This window comes from Phocoena sinus, chromosome 3, assembly GCF_008692025.1.
Source record: "Phocoena sinus isolate mPhoSin1 chromosome 3, mPhoSin1.pri, whole genome shotgun sequence".
NCBI lineage: Eukaryota > Metazoa > Chordata > Mammalia > Artiodactyla > Phocoenidae > Phocoena > Phocoena sinus.
In genome coordinates this window covers 109,330,097-109,348,021 of record NC_045765.1, presented here as the reverse complement: position 1 = coordinate 109,348,021, position 17,925 = coordinate 109,330,097, and the positions used below count along the sequence as shown (strand labels likewise).

At 45.1% G+C, this 17,925-nt stretch overlaps 1 protein-coding gene across 1 annotated transcript; it reads right to left on the bottom strand.

Annotated features, from left to right (window-relative positions):
- Positions 1–21: 21 nt before the first annotated feature.
- On the bottom strand, positions 22–15,197 carry ANKRD34B (ankyrin repeat domain 34B). The gene is made up of 4 exons (XM_032628560.1): positions 15,122–15,197; positions 14,025–14,145; positions 12,122–12,207; positions 22–1,588 (listed from the first exon to the last, which is right to left on the bottom strand). The coding sequence occupies exon 4, from the start codon at positions 1,564–1,566 to the stop codon at positions 22–24; it is 1,545 nt and encodes a 514-aa protein (XP_032484451.1). The 5' UTR covers positions 1,567–1,588; positions 12,122–12,207; positions 14,025–14,145; positions 15,122–15,197.
- Between the last annotated feature and the right edge of the window lie 2,728 nt (positions 15,198–17,925).

The following is a 17,925-nucleotide window of genomic DNA, read 5'->3' as shown; positions in this document are numbered from 1 at the left end:
AACGTATTTTCTAGCCATCTCTTAAAAATTAACTAATTGCTTAATTTGTTCTGTTTGCAATGATTGTCTCCTTAACAACATTTTTTTACTTTTGAATTCTTTGGGGAAAATAGGAACTGTTGGCATAAGCATTTTTTGACCACAAGAAAGAAGGCTGGAAATCTTGTTGCTGACATTGATATCTGAGATGGGAGGGTGAGGATTCACATTTAAGGGTGGCAGAAATCCTGGTCTGGTTTGTGTAATGCTGTGATCTAAAGGGAAAGCTCCCGAACCACGCCTTTCTAAAAGGGCATGATTTCTCCTGCTCAGGGGACCTGGTGGGATATTCTCCAACAATTCTTTGGATCCTGACAACAAAGAAGAAGATGGTGAGAGGATCTTTTTCTTTCCTGTAAGTGTTTTGCCATCATCTAAAGTTGCAGGGATGAGACCAGCTGAGAGCTGGGAATCAGAGCTATAGTGATTTGCTCCTGAGTTTCTTTTTTGAACTATACTTCTTAAGGTGGAAGTAAATATTGTCTGGTTAGAGTCTGGGTCCCGGTCAACTGGGATGTCAATGCATTGCTGCTTTCCTTCTGAAAAAACTGATTGATAATTTATTTCCTCATATGACATCTTTCTTGAGCTGGCCTGGTCAAAGGCTCTTAACAAATGTGCAGTGTCTTTTATATCAATACTTTGGTGCCTAGTGATGAATCGCTTGGAAAGTGCCAGCCCATTGGTTTTGTAGGATAATTCTTCCTCTGGAGTAATATCCTGGAGCTCCTCTTGTAAGGACGCCACTCTGTTCTGGTGCATTAATGAGGGGGGACTCTTGATCCAGTGTGGAGCTTGAGGTAGCTTCGGCCCATTAGGGGCCATGCAAGGCTTCCTCAAGGGGGAGCTTGGGTCCCCCATATCATCACTGCTTCCTGTGGGTTCCAGATCTTTAAAGACAAAAAGTGTCATTTCAGTTTCAGAAGAATGTGATAGTGGCAATGAGGCTGTTTTTAAGTCTATTTCTGAAGGAGTGGCACAGGTGGCTGGGGAATAACACTCATCCATATCCACAGGAGGCATATTTAAGTACTGTTTGGTAGTGTGCCTGCCACAGGGCGATTTTGCTGTCGTTATGATAATGACCTCTTTCCCTTTTGCCTTGCAAGCACTAAGTAGGACTTTCAGGGTCTCTCTGTCTTCTGAATTTACAGCATAAACAAGGGCCGAGTAACTAGAGTGGTCTTGCAAGCTGAGGTCAGCCCCACTCTCTAGGAGCAAAGAAACAACTTCAGGACCAGCTTCTTCTAAGCAAGCATGCATCAAAGCAGTTTTCCCAGATTTGTCCTGTATGTTGGGATCAGCATTGTTTTCTAATAGGTATTTAACCATTTTGGCTTTACTGATGCTCTGGTGATCAACATGTTTGGTCTTACAAGCAATCATTAAAGGTGTTTCCCCTCGGTCATTGCTCTCATTAATGTAGGCTCCGCCTTCCAGCAAGAGTCTTGTAAGGCGAAGCCGGCTCTGATGGACCGCTTTGATCAGAGAATTTCCATCACTGGAAATTTCTATACCTTCATCCATCTTCAAAAGTCAGAATCAATACCTGGTTAGCAAAGAAGATGAAGAACAAAAGATTAGCCTGAATCAATGTCCCAATTTATATTCATGTTGTTATTCACAATTAATGTCTGAAATATGTATAAAGAAGACATAAATAAGATTGTGTTATTAATATAGAGAAAAATTTAGAAGAGTAACAACATTTAGGGAAGCTTGAACTAAAATTTACTTTCCCAAAATCTTCATTGAATATTTATGACATAACACTAGCCTAGTACTTCTCTAAATCCCACATCAATTAAACAATAATCCACTTAGTTTCCACCTGTGAAAAATATTTTTAAAATAATATTAAAATGCAAATTTAAGCAAAAAAGCCAAAATTCTGTGTAACTGCAACTGAATCAACTAAAATAGAGCATGTTTACGATAGCTTAGTACAAAAACTTCTTAGTATTAATTACTTAAACATGCTTTTCAGTTAAATAATGCAATTAAGATCTAAATTTTCAATTTGAGGGGCATTTCGATGTTTCTTTTAAAGGATGAAAAATATTTGGACTACAAGATGTTAAAATAACTGATATAATGTCTGGAATTCACACTGAGATAGGAATGGTGAGCATGAGATTATGTAGTTTTCTTGATTCCATTACTTAAATTGTCCACTGACTAGGTTATGGGGTTAGCAACATACTATTGAGTTAAATTTTGACAGTTGCTCCAAAAAAGTTTTCTAGGCTAGAAACAAGTGAAGACATATAGACTTTAAAAACATTTTATTATCATTAAAACTGAAAATTATTTGTTTAATTTATTTAAATAATTTAGATTCAGGATTTCCCTGGCAGTCCAACGGTTAGGGCTCTGTGCTCTCACTGCTGAGGGCCTGGGTTCAATCCCTGGTCGGGGAACTAATATCCCACAAGTCATGCGGCATGGCCAATAAATAAATAAATACATAAATAAAAATTTAGATTTAAACTTATTCAACAGATAACTTCATGAGGTGATAAGAATTATGTCTTTATCGAGAGCCAAGGAAATGTTAGTCTTGTAACAGTCCTTAGAGCTGGGGAGAAAAATCAAATAGAAGTTTGTATAACATTTAGATCTATTTCATTGAATTGTGTAGCTTTGAGAAATCAAGAGGTATTATTTACTCTACTCATTTATTTTTAAAATAAAGAATATGGGACACGGATTTCTATTGTACAGTAGAATAGATAAGGGATCCCCAATCCCCGGGCCACGGACCAGTACCAGTCTGTGCTGTGGCCTGTTAGGAAGCAGGTCGCACAGCAGGAGGTGCGCGGCAGGCAAGCAAGCGAAGCTTCATCTATGTTTACTGCAGCTCCCCATCGCTCACGTTACCGCCTGAGCTCCGCCTCCTGTCAGATGAGCGGCGGCTTTAGATTCTCATAGGAGTGTGAACCTTACTCTGAACTGTGCATGCGAGGGGTCTAGGTTGCATGCTCCTTATGAGAATCTAATGCCTGATGATCTGAGGTGGAGCTGAAGCAGTGATGCTAGTGCAGGGGAGCGGCTGCAAATACAGATTATCATTAGCAGAGAGGTTTGACTGCACAGAGACCATAATAAATCAATTGCTTCCAGACTCATATCAAAACCCTATCAGTGAGTGGCAAGTGACAATTAGGCTGCATCTGGTGGCAGGCTTTAAGTCAGAATCTGATACTTATTTCAGTCCATGTGTGGCCCACCCATTATTTTATTTACCACTTCCGTCCGCACCTCTTTCCTGCACTGCACCCTTGTCTCACTCACAGTTTTGGTAAGCCCGCAAGCTAATCCTAGCCAAATTGAGTAAAAAACAAACGTTGCTGGAGAGCTTCTTTGAAGAGGGGAAAAGACACAATGATGGGACAGCAGAAGACTCTTAAGACTGCCAACAAAAAGAAAGCTGCATTTAAAAGAAAATACCAAGAGTCCTACTTAAATTACAGGTTCACTGCAACAGGTGATTCACATTCTTCAAGCCCTCTCTGTATAACATGTGGCGACAGGCTATCCAAGGAAGCCATGAAACCTTCAAAACCACTTTGCCACATGGAGACCAAGCACCCTGCATTAGAAGACAAGCCTTTGGACCTTTTCAAAAGAAAAAAACGTTAACACGAAAAACAGAAGCAATTATTGAAGGCCACCACTTCATCAAATTTGTCTGCACTGAAAGCATCATTCTTAGTGGTTAACGGCATTGCTAAAGCTAAGAAGCCCTTTACTACTAGGGAAGAGTTGATCCTGCCTGCTGCTAAGGACATTTGTCATGAACTTTTAGGAGAGGCTGCAGTTCAAAAGGTGGCATGTGTTCCTCTTTCGGCTAGCACCATAACTAGACGAATTGATGAAATAGCAGAGGATACTGAGGCACAATTGTTAGGCTTAATAAGTCACCGTAGTACGCAATCCAGGTTGACAAGTCTACCGATGTTGACAACAAGGCAACAATGCTTGTTTTTGTGTGATATATTTTTCAGGAGGATGTGCATGGTATGTTATGTGTACTTTTTTTGCCAACCAACACCACAGCTGCAGAACTATTCAACTCTTTGAATGATTGCATATCAGGAAAACTGAATTGGTCATTTTGTGTTGGCATACGTACAGACAGAGCGGCTGCCATGACTGGACGGCTTTCTGATTTCACTACTCAGGTCAAAGAGGTTGCTTCTGAATGTGAGTCTATGCACTGTGTCATCCCTAGAGAAATGCTGGCTAGCCGAAAAATGTCACCTGAACTTAACAACATTTCACAAGATGTGCTTAAAATTATCAACCACAATAAGGTACATGCCCTTAACTCATATGTCTGTTCGCACAGCTCTATGAGGTGATGGACGCAGAGTATACAAGTCTTTTCTTATACACAGAAGTGAGATGGCTTTCTAAAGGTAGATCACTGGCCAGAGTTTTTGAGTTCTGAGAGCCGCTCCAGAGAGTTCTTTTAGAAAAACAGCTACCACTGGCAGCACATTTCAGTGACACAGAATGGGTCACAAAACTTGCTTACTTGGGCTTCCCTAGTGGCACAGTGGTTGGGAATCTGCCTTCCAGTGGAGGGGACACGGGTTCGAGCCCTGGTCCAGGAAAATCCCACAAGCTGCAGAGCAACTAAGCCCATGTGCCACAACTACTGAGCCTGCGCTCTACAGCCCATGAGCCACAGCTACTGAGCCCGCGTGCCACAACTACTGAAGCCAGCGTGCCTAGAGCCTGTGCTCCAAAACAAAGAGAAGCCACCGTGATGAGAAACCCTCGCACCGCAACAAAGAGTAGCCCCCGCTCGCTACGACTAGAGAAAGCCCACGCACAGCAACGAAGAGCCAAGACAGCCAAAAAATAAATAAATAAAATAAATAAATTTATTTTAAAAAAACAAAAAAAAACTTGCTTACTTGTGTGACGTATTCAACCTGCTCAACGAACTCATTCTGTCACTTCAGGGGAGAATGACAACTGTGTTCAAGTCGGTAGATAAAGTGGCTGCATTCAAAGCCAAACTGGAATTATGGGGGTGACAAGCGAACATTAGGATTTTTGACATGTTTCAAACATTAGCAGAGATTTTGAAAGAGACCGAGCCAGGGCCTTCTTTCTCCCAGCTGGTGCATGATCACCCATCTCAGCTTTTAAAAGAGTTTGAGCATTACTTCCCAACCACAAAAGACCCCCAAACTGGGAAGGAATGGATCCGCCACCCATACTGTCAATAAGCCAGGTGAATCGACTTTGTCCAAGCTACAAGAGGATCAACTGCTTGAGATTGCAAGTGACGGTGGCCTTAAAAGTATGCTTGAGACAATGTCAAATCTCCATACGTTCTGGATTAAAGTCAAGGAGGAATATCCTGAGATTGCCACAAAAGCACTGAAAAGCCTGTTTCCGTTTCCAACATCCAATCTTTGTGAAGCAGGGTTTTCTGCAGTGACAACGACCAAAACGAGATCACGGAGGAGACTGGACATAAGAAACACACTTCGGGTCACTGTCTCCCATCACCCCTGGATGGGACCATGTAGTTGCAGGAAAACAAGCTCAGGGCTCCCACTGATTCTGCATTATGGTGAGTTGTATAATTAGTTCATTATATGTTACAGTGTAATAATGATAGAAATAAAGTACACAATAAATGTAATGCCCTTGAATCATCCCGAAACCATTCCCCACCTACCAGGGTCCGTGGAAAAATTGTCTTCCACGAAACTGGTCCCTGGTGCCAAAAAGGTTGGGGACTGCTGGAATGGATAATAAATATAATGACTTCTTAAAGAAAAGAAGAGATAAAGAGAGCAGAAAGAAAGTGAAGAAAAAAGGGAAAGATAGACATGCACATAGAAATTAATTCAATTGTTAAACAGCTGTAAGCTCCTAATATGTGCTGGGCACTGAGCTACAAAGGTATAGGCCTTAGCCCTGAAGAGGTTACATAGCTGTTTGGAAGAGTTACTGTATAAGCAGCTGGTTATGAGTTTACACACAGGCTTTAATGGTTTGAGGATGGAAGGGGCTTCACAGAGGCCAGCCATTTGAGCTAAACCTTGAAGACTGCGAGAGTTTGGCAGGCAGAAAAAGGAGGAAAGGAAAAGTAGAGAACACTCGTTGTGCAAAGATCTAGAGGCTTAAAATAGCACAGTTATTTATCATAAATCAGCCTCTACACCATACTACAACCAAACTTTAGGAAAATATTTTAGCAGATGATTATACTTACGGTGATGTGACAGAACACGTACGTCTAATTTTGTCCCTTCCTGAAATCCCCTAAAAGTAAAGATTTTTTTTTTTTAAAAAACATAAACTCACAAAGATAGCAGGAAAAGGAGAGGAGATGACAAACAACATTTTGGAAGCCAGAAAGCAGATAGGCCAGTGGTAACTGACTGAGCCAACCTGAAAAGGCTGTGCCTCGAGTCATCGGTGGCAGAGTTGAGAACTTAAGCCCGTGTACGCTACAAAATCCTTGAAAGAGGCGGCAGTAGGAGGCTCTATAACTAGGGGGTGGAGAGTACAGCTAAATAAGGAGGGCTAGGAGAAGAGCTGTTAGAGAGGCAGTTGGATCCCTACGTCTTGCTCCGGGAAGTGCCGTGGTCCTACCTTGGACCAGCAGAAGCAGCATTACCTGAAACTTGTTAAATATGCAAAATCTCAGGCTCCATCCCAGATCTATTGAGTCAGAGCCTACAGTTCAACTAGATCCCCAGGTGATTTGCATGCACATTGAAGTTTGAGAAGTGCTCCTCCACTCCAAGCCACTAGGAGATAGAAGACTGCCCCTCTCCCACCTCAAAAGATGTCCAGTGGTTTATTCTCCAGAAATGGTGAAACAGAGAGTCTCTGGACTGAGAAACACTAGGCATGTTTGAGGACAAGAAAATAGGAGAATAAGTGATGGTATGTTTACTGACCACTGAGTGAAGGGACTCACAGCCTTCTACCTCAGCTCCAAGAATGATGGCAGCCATATCTTTATCCTTTAGAAGAAAACTGCTATACTCTTCTCTCAAGAATCTGACCTACCAAGGAGAAAATAGTTAAGAGTACTGATCACAGGGATTCCCCAACATGCCACCCAGATCATCCCACAGTGTGGCTTAAAGGTCACTCATGGGGCTTCCCTGGTGGTGCAGTGGTTGAGAGTCTGCCTGCCAATGCAGGGGACATGGGTTCAAGCCCTGGTCTGGGAAGATCCCACATGCCGCGAAGCAACTAGGCCCGTGAGTCACAACTACTGAGCTTGCGCGTCTGGAGCCTGTGCTCCGCAACAAAAGAGGCCGCGATAGTGAGAGGCCCGCGCACCGCGATGAAGAGTGGCCCCCGCTTGCCGCAACTAGAGAAAGCCCACGCACAGAAACGAAGACCCGACACAGCCAAAAATTAAAAAAAAAAAGGTCACTCATGTGAAAAAGCTTCACATTAGGTTTTTAATCCAAGCCCTTTAATCATGAGCATGAAAACAAAAAGCCTCTTACATTAAAGACAGAGAGAAGAATAGAAAAATCAACTTGGAGAAGACAGATATTAGTCCGAAAAATAACTTCAAAAACTCATTATCCTCAAAGGGATAAGAAGATGTTGTAACCATGAAACAGTGATAAGAGTCTATTAAAAAGAATATTCAGAGATCATAAAAAGCTCTCAAAAGATAAAAACATGATACAAACTCCAAAACTCAATAGAAGGGTTGAATAATATTGATAAAAATCTCTAACACAGTCAAGCAAAAAGAATAAAGAGGGAAAAAAACAAGAAAATTAGAGGACTAGATCGGGAAATCCAAGATCCAACTAATAGAAGTTCTTGCAAGAGACAATAGTGGGGGTGGAGAAAGGGGTGAGCAGGAGAGGAAATGATGAATAAGATCAAGAAAATTTTTTAGACATGAGGGACATGAGTTCCCAAATTGAAAGGGTCCAAAGAGAACATAGCACAATGGATGAAGACAGACCCTGACCATGGCACATGGTTGTAAATTTCCAGAACACTGAGAACAGAGAAGATTTAGGCAACGGAGGAATATTTTTTAAAATCTGAAGGAAAAATGATTCCCAGATTAGAATTCTCTATCTAGCCAAGCCATCCGTCAAGAATTGGGATACACTCTCAAGAATCTACTGAAGAATATATTCTATCAAGATGAAATGGTGGAACAAGAAAGAAGAAACGAGATCTGGAGATCATCATAGAGGAAAGGCACCGAAAATCCCCAAGAAGATGGTGAGAGGAGATGCCAGGATAATGGATGTGCACAGACATCCTCTCTGAGATCATACTGCCATTTTACCATCTTGTTAACTGAGGACCAAATGCCCAGGTAAGCCTGATCTCAGGTCTTTAAATGACTTGCTTTGTCCTGACCACATCTCTGCTATCCCCTCCATACCCTGCTTTCTGGGGCAGCCACTGGCACTCGTTTCAGCCCTACTCAAATGTTTTACTTTGACCTGCTCTGAGATCTGGGGATAAGTCTTGGTGAGCTTAGGAGGAGAAAGACTCAAAACCCATTGCCTTTGCATATCCACTATCTGCTCTACACTGCAGCCCGCCAGAAGCCCTATCATGGTAAGCCCCATGTTTCCCAGGACTCACTCATGACCTTGCCCAGAGGGGCTCTTGTAAATGCTCAGGAATGCTGAGCTGAACTCAGATCCAGAGACTGTTCAACTTATGTTCTCCTGAGAACTTTTGCCATATATTGTTAATATTGATCTTTCTTTATTCATCTAATTTTGTGCTTTCTACCCAGTTTTCCAAAAATAAACAATTAATTTACTTAAGGATCACATGCAAGTGGAAAACTCAGAAAACAAAAAAGCAAAGGAACGATTTACACAATAGTCAAGACTAAGTTACCTCTTGGTGAGGGCTAAGGAGAACAATGCAGTTTGGGAGGGACACACAGAGGCTTTTAAGGTTCAGGTAATGTTCTGTTTCTCAACCTGGGTGGTGTGTATATAGGTGTCCGTTTTATTCTTCTTCTTCAAAGAGTATATATTTCATGTACTCACCTGTATGATATTACTATTCTCTTTTGTAAAGTGGGACATGTACAGAAAAAAGAACATAGCATTTATGTAAGAATGTTTCATAATTAAAATTTATAAAGAGCCATAGTAAGTCTTAGTTTTCACAACATAAATCACTTTTTGTGGTGTTATCAATAGTATTTACGCCTAGACTTTCAAGGAATTTCAGCTAGTCAGCTCCTGATAAGCAGTATTCAAAAGAATATACTTATTCGTTTCCACTTTAGTTTCATTCATGATGTTAAGCAAAGAACAACCACTAGATATATACATCCATAAATATAATAAAAGTTAACACATGAAATACATGATTTTTGTCCCCCGTGCAACATTCTAAAAAAGCTATTCCAGAGCCAGACACACCTGCAACTCAGCAACCTAGGAATTTAGGGCTGGTTGACAGATTGGGTCCCACCTGAGGTTTATTCTGAACGCGAAACATCTGCAAAGGGCTCACATGAGACAGTGATCACAAAAGAAACCTTCTTTTAGCATTTTTCGTATACAAATAGGTTTAATAAAGCAAAGAGACTTATAGAAACAAGCTGGAACGTAATATAAAATATAGAACTGCCATTTGAGAAGAGATAACAGTATCAATCATGTAAAAGCACCTTTGACCAAAAGTAGCATTTGATAAACAGATATTCAAATGAGAACCAGTTGCCAGTTACCAGATTTCAATATTAAACTTTCATATAGCTTCTAGTATGCGGGCCAATGTTGTTTTAAAAAAAAGTCTTAAAAGAATCTTTTGGAAAGACATTCAAACCTTTTCACTTATCCTCATGTAAAGATCTTTCTCCACAGTGCTAAACCCGGCCACTTCCTGCCATAACTTTCCCTCCCACACTCGGCATCAGGAGGTTCTGGGAGAAAAAGGGGGGCTGGCTGCGATGCCTGAGGGGGGCAGTGGCCCCACTCTGGTCCTGTGGAAAGGGAGGGCGCTATGGGCTCCAGGGCCTCAGGGAAGCTGGGCAGTGACACCACTAGCCAGTGGCAACTAGCGAATATATCTACCGTGAGGCCGTAGGCAGACCTCGCCCCTTAGTACCGCAGGGCTGTCAAGCACAAACAACACAGGCTTACGCTTTGCTCATTATAAAGACTTCTAAGGTCCACTGGATGGCTCACTTTTTAAATTGTTCACATTTAATAGAGCAATTCTGAATTGTTTAAGCATTAAATTTTTCAGAAAAGAACGTTATCAGGTACTTTATCTTCCATGTGTATACATGTTAGGTTTCCTGGTGTCTCATTTTGTAATCGGTACTTTATTGGAATAATCCCCTTGTCTTCATGCCTTCACCCTCTTTCAGTCCATTCTCTTATCTCACCTCACCCATTCGCACGTCAAAAATGCCCATATTGAAGTTGACTTATTTACTCTTCGTAGAGGTAAGCCCCACCTGGGATGAAAACCACCTCTCTAGCCTACAATGATCCTAGTTCAGAAATGTGCCCGCCTTCTGTGTCCTCCTGTGAAACATCCTTACTGGGCACCTAGTGCTAATACTGTATTAACATTCAGTCAGACTCATAATCTAGCTTATAAATGATTCCCCAGTTCCGTTACACCTTCCAAACAGAGAGCAGTTCAACTGGAGAAAGTCTGAAAGTCAGGTAGACCCAGATTTCCATCCTGACTCTCCTAATTACTAGCTGTATGCCCTGGTCAAATCTCTCAGCCTCTCAGAGTCTTGAGTTCCCCATCTGTGGAAGACAATCATGAAACACTCGTCCCCTGGGGGCTGGTAATGAAATCAGACAACATCTAGAAAAAGACTTTCCTGTTGTGCCTTCATACTCACTGTGTTCTTCTTTTTAAATTTTTTTTTTTTTTTTTTTTTTTGCGGTACGCGGGCCTCTCACTGTTGTGGCCTCTCCCGCTGCGGAGCACAGGCTCCAGACACGTAGGCTCAGCGGTCATGGCTCACGGGCCCAGCTGCTCCGCGGCATGTGGGATCTTCCCAGACCGGGGCACGAACCCGTGTCCCCTGCATCGGCAGGCAGACTCTCAGCCACTGCGCCACCAGGGAAGCCCTTCTTTTTAAAATTTTTATCTCAGAATTTAGCCATCTTTTAGTTTTATCATGTCTCTAATCCACAGACTATTTAAATAACATAAAATATTTAAAATTTTTTTTAGAATCTGTAAATAATGGTTTGTAAATATAAATGGAACCTAATAAGTGAACTATGGAAAAAGATATCCTTTAAGTGCATTTTCCTTATAAGTTCCAAATACAATAATTTCTGCATTATTATAAGATGTTAATTATTAAACAGCTGGATAAATTGCTTTTGATTTTAAAATTAGAATGTCTTTAACTTTGCTTGTAATTCATCATGGCATATTGCTCTACTCTTTTAGTGCCTCTCTCCATCTCCCAAGGCCCCACTAAAATTACAGTTTAGTTATTTTTTTTAAAAGATATCTATTCTGAAGAACACAGAAAACTGGAAGAGAGATATCATCAGATGAACAATTTCAAACAAGCTGTGGAGACAGAGGTGGGTGGTGGTGTGGTAAACTGCCTTAGCATAGCAGAGGCTACAACATAAAGCCCCCAGGAGGTGGCCCCCACGAGAAAGAAGCCAGCTTACCCACAGGACCCTGGAAGCTTAGGACATGGAGGTTCCAAACGACACCAAAAGTGGCAATGAGGCACGGGGCTGAACATTACAGGATGGTTGGATAGAACAACCGGACCCCCAGAACTTTACCCCACCCCAAGTAGACAACCACTTTCTTAGGCAAGAAAACAAAGATTCATTCTCTGAACAGATTGATCAGGTAGGCTCCAACCTTGGAAGCCGTGTGCTGAAAACAAGAGAAAGTGAGTCTACAGGCTGACTGGTGAAATTCCTAGCTACCACGGGACTGGAAGGCAGGAAAAAGAAGTAAAAAGCACTGGATCTTAGAATTATGAACCCTATTAAAAATATCTGTCGATAAATGAAGCAATTCAAACCATAACTACATTCACCCCTCCAGACACCCACTCTACATGGAAATAGAAAGTTACCTGAAAACATTATTCAAAATTTCATACTTCACTTATGTCTTTTCTCTCCCTGGACGAGTTTTCTGTCAGCCAGCTGTCAGTTCCTACTGAAGGAAATCAAAGCTAATCACAGCTACATAAATACCTATAATTTGTTCCACACATCTTTCCCATTTGGAGTCTAGTTTTTTAATTCCTTGTTGAGAAAGACATCCCCACAGTGTTTGTGCAGTTAATCATATTTCACTGATTATGACTCTGCAAAGTGTCTGGAGTGGATTCTGTGCACGGCAATCCAGTGTGGGGTGTGTGTGTGTGTGCAGGAAGCAGTCTACCCTGCAAGGACTGCTGCGGTTGGTAAGGCTGCAGCACTCACCTGGTCTGCCCCATTCTGTGCAGATGAGGTGGCTGAGGAGGGAAAGGTACTCTTTCTCTTACTCACCTGCTTGCCAGGACTTAACTAGACGTTCCTGTGTCCCTTCTCTTATGTCTCCTTGCTTCTTACAAAGTAGGGTTCTGTTTTGAGTACCTAATTTGTGTGGTATCTAACACGGCAGTGCCACGTGGGCCGAGGTGCTTTAAAAGCTATCTTGGAGATGATAGGCTTGGTGTTTCCTGTGACTTTTTCTCCCCAAGCCACCCCCAGTTTTCCTGTCATTCAGAAAGAAATTTTATTTTCCTCTGAGCCTCTTACTCCACCTCCAGATAGGATGTATGCTCCCTCCCAAAAAGTTACTTATCTGGCCATGGTGGGGCAGGGCAGCAAGGGGGTGGAAATCAACAAATGGGTTTCAAGTTCAAAGTTCAGCCCCTCACCTTTGCCCCAGGATGCCCTGTCTTTGTGCTGCCCACAAGGGGACCAGAGGAGGCAGCAGACTGTGTATCAAAGCCTGGGGCTCTGTCTCCTCCCAAGTTACCGGCTCTTGAGAAGCTGTTCCTTTGAGCTTCTGTTTCCTCATTCTTAAAGTGGGGATAATACCTACTTTACTGAAGATGACTGTGAGGATCTTAGAAGATCCTAATATATTTGCCAGCTAGGAATTCAACAATGTCAGGTTCTAAACATATTATCACTAAACGTGAATGCTCTGGGCTAATGGGGTCTGAGAATGGGGGCTAATGTGCCTATACCAACAGGTTCTCCACCTTCTGTGGGCATAAGATCACATGGTGAGTTTGTTAATAAGATTCCAGGCTCCACTCCCAATAGGGGGTGCCTCCCGTGCACGCTGGGAAAGAATCTGTGACAAACTCTTCATTCTTCATTCCAGTCCCACCACCTATTAGCTATCAATTCCTGCCTCAGGCTCCCACCAAGCTGTCTCCGTCATCACCTCCAGGCCACCTGATGCTCAACTCTCCCGCACACGAGTGAAGGGCAGAGACGCCTGCCACGCCTAGAGAGGGGCAAAGGGAGCCCACAGGCTCAGAGAAGAGTACAGCCTTGAGTTAGAACAGGTCAGGTACTGGAGGTCTGCTGTCCTACCCTTCCCAGACGGGTCTGAGAAAAGTCCAGAGTTGTAGTGGGCAGCCCAGGCCAGGATGCGGAAGCCAGCTGCACCTGGAACGAGGCAAGCCTGCCCACCACAAGCAAGATATATGTCTTCTCCCCATGCAAGGAAAGGGTCAGAGCCAGAACAAAAGATGCAGCTGAGACTGTCCCAGGAAACATAGTGACTTGCCAGGAAAAGTGTTCTCTGGCACCAGCTTGAAAGAAATATTTAGAAACTGCCCAAGAGGGAGGAGTAGCTGGTGAGGTTTGCTGTCTTTCCCACACGTACCCAAAAGGGCTGGTTACTTCTAGTTGATTCAGCTGTCCCCCAGGGCCCTGGGGCTGGGCCCTGGGGGAGCTGCACTCCCACATGTCTCTGAGACACACACCCCCCTTCCCAGCGCACACACATATAGACACGCCAACCTATACCTCCAAGTCTCAGGGAACCAAGGTGATGGGATTTCTAGCCTGCTGAGGATTTTGGCAGCGTCTTCACAGTCCTCACTGGCTCAGCTTTTCCTGAGAGCGGGGAGGGAGCGAGCCCGAGGTGCTGTCGGAGAAGGGCAAAGGAAGGTGACTGGGGCGACAGCATCGGGACACCGATGGGGGCGGGGTGCGCGTTTCGTCGCCTCGTCTCGGAGCCAAGGCACAGCTGGAGGGCTGAGGCGATCGCCATCCACGAGAAGGGGTTCTGCCCAGAGCCGCTGCGGAGCGGTCCCCACACCTCCCGCCCGGAGGACACGGCCCTTCTTTGGGAAATAGCACGCCCGATGGGAGCAGCCATTGCCCCCATGCTGGGGCAGGCGCACCTCTGGACCCCAGTTCTCCGACAAAGGGACTGAGGTCCTGGTGCCAAAGCTCTGCGCCCCCAACAGCTCCGGGGACCCGGCTGCCCGCACCTGTGTGGCTCGCATTTGTGGAGACAGTGGCTGCAAACGGCTCCGTAGCCCCCTCTGGCCCGCACCCCGCGCCCAGCCTGCACCTGCCGCCGCCAAGCGGCCGGAGACACCTGCGGAGACACGTCCAAGTCCGTCCCTCCGACCCGCGCGCTCTTGCGGCCGAGCGCGCGCCGCTCCCGCTGCGGCGCGGACCCGCGCCCGCGCGCCCCCTGCCCCGGATCCTCTCAGACATCCCGCGGCCGCGGGCTACCCTCATCACGTCTCCAGCCCTGCAAGGCCGAGAAGGAGGCGAAACCCGCATGCCGGCGGGGTCCAAGACCGCGCCGCCGCAAAGCCCGAGCCAAGAACCGGCGGGGATTGCGGGAGGCGCGAGAATGGGCTCCGTGGAGCGCGACCGGAATGGTGGGGCAGAGTCTCTGGACAGGGCCCTGCACCCCGAAGGCCTTCAGTGGGCGCCAGGTCTCTGCAGAGTCAGGGTGTGCGGGAGGTGCCGGCTCCCAGGGCCTGAGCTTACCAGGCGGGGCGCACGGAGGCCGCTGGGCCCGGGCTGCGCCCTCCTCCCAGCAGCCAACACGCAAACCAAAGTTTCCCTAAGTAGGGCTCGCACAGCCAGGGCCTCACACTGACCTGGGACGCGCTGTCGAGTCGGCGGAGTGCCTCCCGCCTCCCCGGTTTCGCTTGGACCCTCCGTGCCTGTGGCCCCGGGGCGCCGTCCGGGCTGGGATGTGGTCTTCGGCGACTCGGCGGCTAGAGTCGCAGATCCCGGTAGGTGCCGCCGTATCCCCAACCCCCACTCGGCGGAGAGATGCGGGCGTCTGAGCCCGAGCGGCGAAGCGTCGTAGCGGGGTCCAGGAGGCGCGCACCTCGCCAGACGCCCGGGCTGCACGGCGTTTCCGTTGGGAGTGACGCGCCGGTTCGCGGCTGTGCTGCAGGTGTGGGCGGCGGCCTTGGGGGCCAAAGTGTGGCCTCTGAAGCCCCGCCTTCTGTCCCCACGAGTATCCGCCCTCCCCCCATTCCCACACCCCACAGGCCACCGCGCTTTGGCCTGAGCGACTTGGCCCAGAGCAAGGGCGGCAGCGTCTCTCCTACAGCAGGGCGTCAGCCACCCCTCTATAACGGCCCTTAGTCCCCCAGCCCGTCTACATTTGCATCCCGCCCCACCCCCCCGTAGTTCATATCCACCAGGCTGGTCCGTGTGTCTGTCCCCTACGGGTCTCTCTTCCCCCTTCCCGTCCCTGTACCCTGTTTTGGTAAAGCCAGAGCCTCACTTCAGGTTGAGGCATTCGTGGGAGCAGCCGTTCTTCTTTTGTTTTGATGAGTTTATAACTTCATTATACTATTATTAAAATATTAATACATATTAAAATTCCACAACGTATATTTTATGTATTAAACTCCACTGTGGAATTAAGGAGAGATGAAATTAAGAAGCAGTAATGATTTTAACTCAATTATAAGGGATCATCTGGTGGAGAAAAGACTATGACCTTTTGTTGTTGTTCAGACGATGTCAAATTAAAATAATTTGTAGTTTTGACTTCTCAAAGGGGGAAAGTACACTTATCTCTGAGCAGGCTTCCTTTACTTAGGAAAATAATCTGCTAAATTTGGCCCTTTAGTAAGTATATGTTAAGCAAGTTCACAGGTCATTTTAACCCAGAGTTGGTCTCTACAGAGGTGGAATCTTAGATCTGGGTTGACCATTGCCCACATCCGTTTGTTTGGGAAGGTCAGAGATTCACAGGAAGGGATTGGGCAAATTTGCATGAAGGCACCGGTCTCCTTTCCCCCATTAAAAAAGTTTTTAATAATGTGTTGTAGATGTTTAATAGGTGCACATTTCACAATTTCAACGATTTTGCTCAAACTGAAGCATCGTTAAGATCAAGAGACAGAATATTACCAGCTCTCCAGAAGACTGTCTCATATTTCTTCCTTCCAGGGGGCAGAGTAGTGGCTTCAACTAGCCTAGATTACTTTGGCTTGTATTTGCACTTTATAGCAATTGAATCATACAGAATATACTCTGTTTCTGACTTCTCTCACTCAACATTCTGTTGAAGAGGTGCGTACTGTCTATGGATTTAGCTTGTTCATTCTTTTTGCTGTATAGTATTCCACTGTGTGAATGTACCTGGATTTACTCGTTTTATTACTGATATGCATTGGGGTAATTCTCAGGTTTGGGACATTACAAATAATGCTGCTAGGAACATTATAGCAGATGTCTTTGGTGAACATGTACACGCATTTCTGTTGGGTACGTACCTAGGAGTGGAATTGTGAGTCATGAAGTAGGCATATGTTCAGCTTCTGCAGATTATCGCCAAACAGTTTTTCAAAGTAAATGATCTAATTTTCACTCCTATTTAATTAGTTTCTTATTGCTGCTTGTAACAAATTACCACAAGCTTAGCTTAAAACAACACAAGTTTATTCTCTTACAGTTCTGGAGGTCGTATCTAAACTGGGTTTTACATGACTAAAAGTGTTGGCAAGGCTGAGTTACTTCTGGAGGTTCTAAAGGATAATCCATTTCATTGCCTTTTGCAGTTTCTAGAGGCTGCCTCCATTCCTTGGCTGGTAGCCCCTTATTCCCTTCATATCTCAGGGTCTCTCTCTCTCAACTCTGCTTCTGTTGTCACATGTCTTTGTGTCTCTCTGCTTCCTTCTATCCTCTTGCTTCACTCTCATAAGGACCTTTGTGATTATACTGGGCCCACTCAGATAATCCAGAATAATCTCCTATGTCAAGATCCTTAGTTTAATCACATCTTGCAAAGTTCCTTTTGTAACATATCCATAGATTCCAGGGATTAGAATGTGAACCTCTTTGGGGAGGGCATTATTCAGCCTACTACACCTGTCATCCGGGTATTGGAACATGTTGGATGGATGGAGAGAGGCTGGACTGGGGACAAAAAGGACAATGAAGCCCTGGGATACAGTTCACCTGGAGGATTAGTGCTGTTGACTTGGGTGCTGTGACAGGGCTCATAGGCAGGAGAGGGAGGCTGATGCTGGAACATAACAATCCTGGCACCACCAACACATCTGAGGCAAGAGGCTTTCATATAGGGAATGAGAGTGCAGGTCAGTTTGGGCCTGGGCACCTTGCTGAGTGAAACGTTAGGGAAGGCAGCCTCTCCTTTGTGGGAGTTGGGAATAACAAGAAGACAATGGAGAATGGATCAGATTTTGCACTGTTGGCAAGGTCCTCTCAGTGGACAGTACCCCCAGCCCATGTCATGTCCCTATCCATCCTCCAGGCCCTGGGGACTGACCTGTTTCGGGGCTGATGGTGGAACTGTGGGGACTGACTTCCCACATAGGTGAGGTGAGGTGAGGATGAGGTGGGATGGAAGAGCCTGTTAATCTAGGCAGGCGTGCCCTGCCTGCATCGTAACTTGAATGTCGAAGGGAGATGACTT

Coding starts and splice junctions, on each gene's coding strand:
- ANKRD34B (XM_032628560.1), bottom strand. CDS start 1,566: ATGGATGAAGGTATAGAAATTTCCAGTGATGGAAATTCTCTGATCAAA.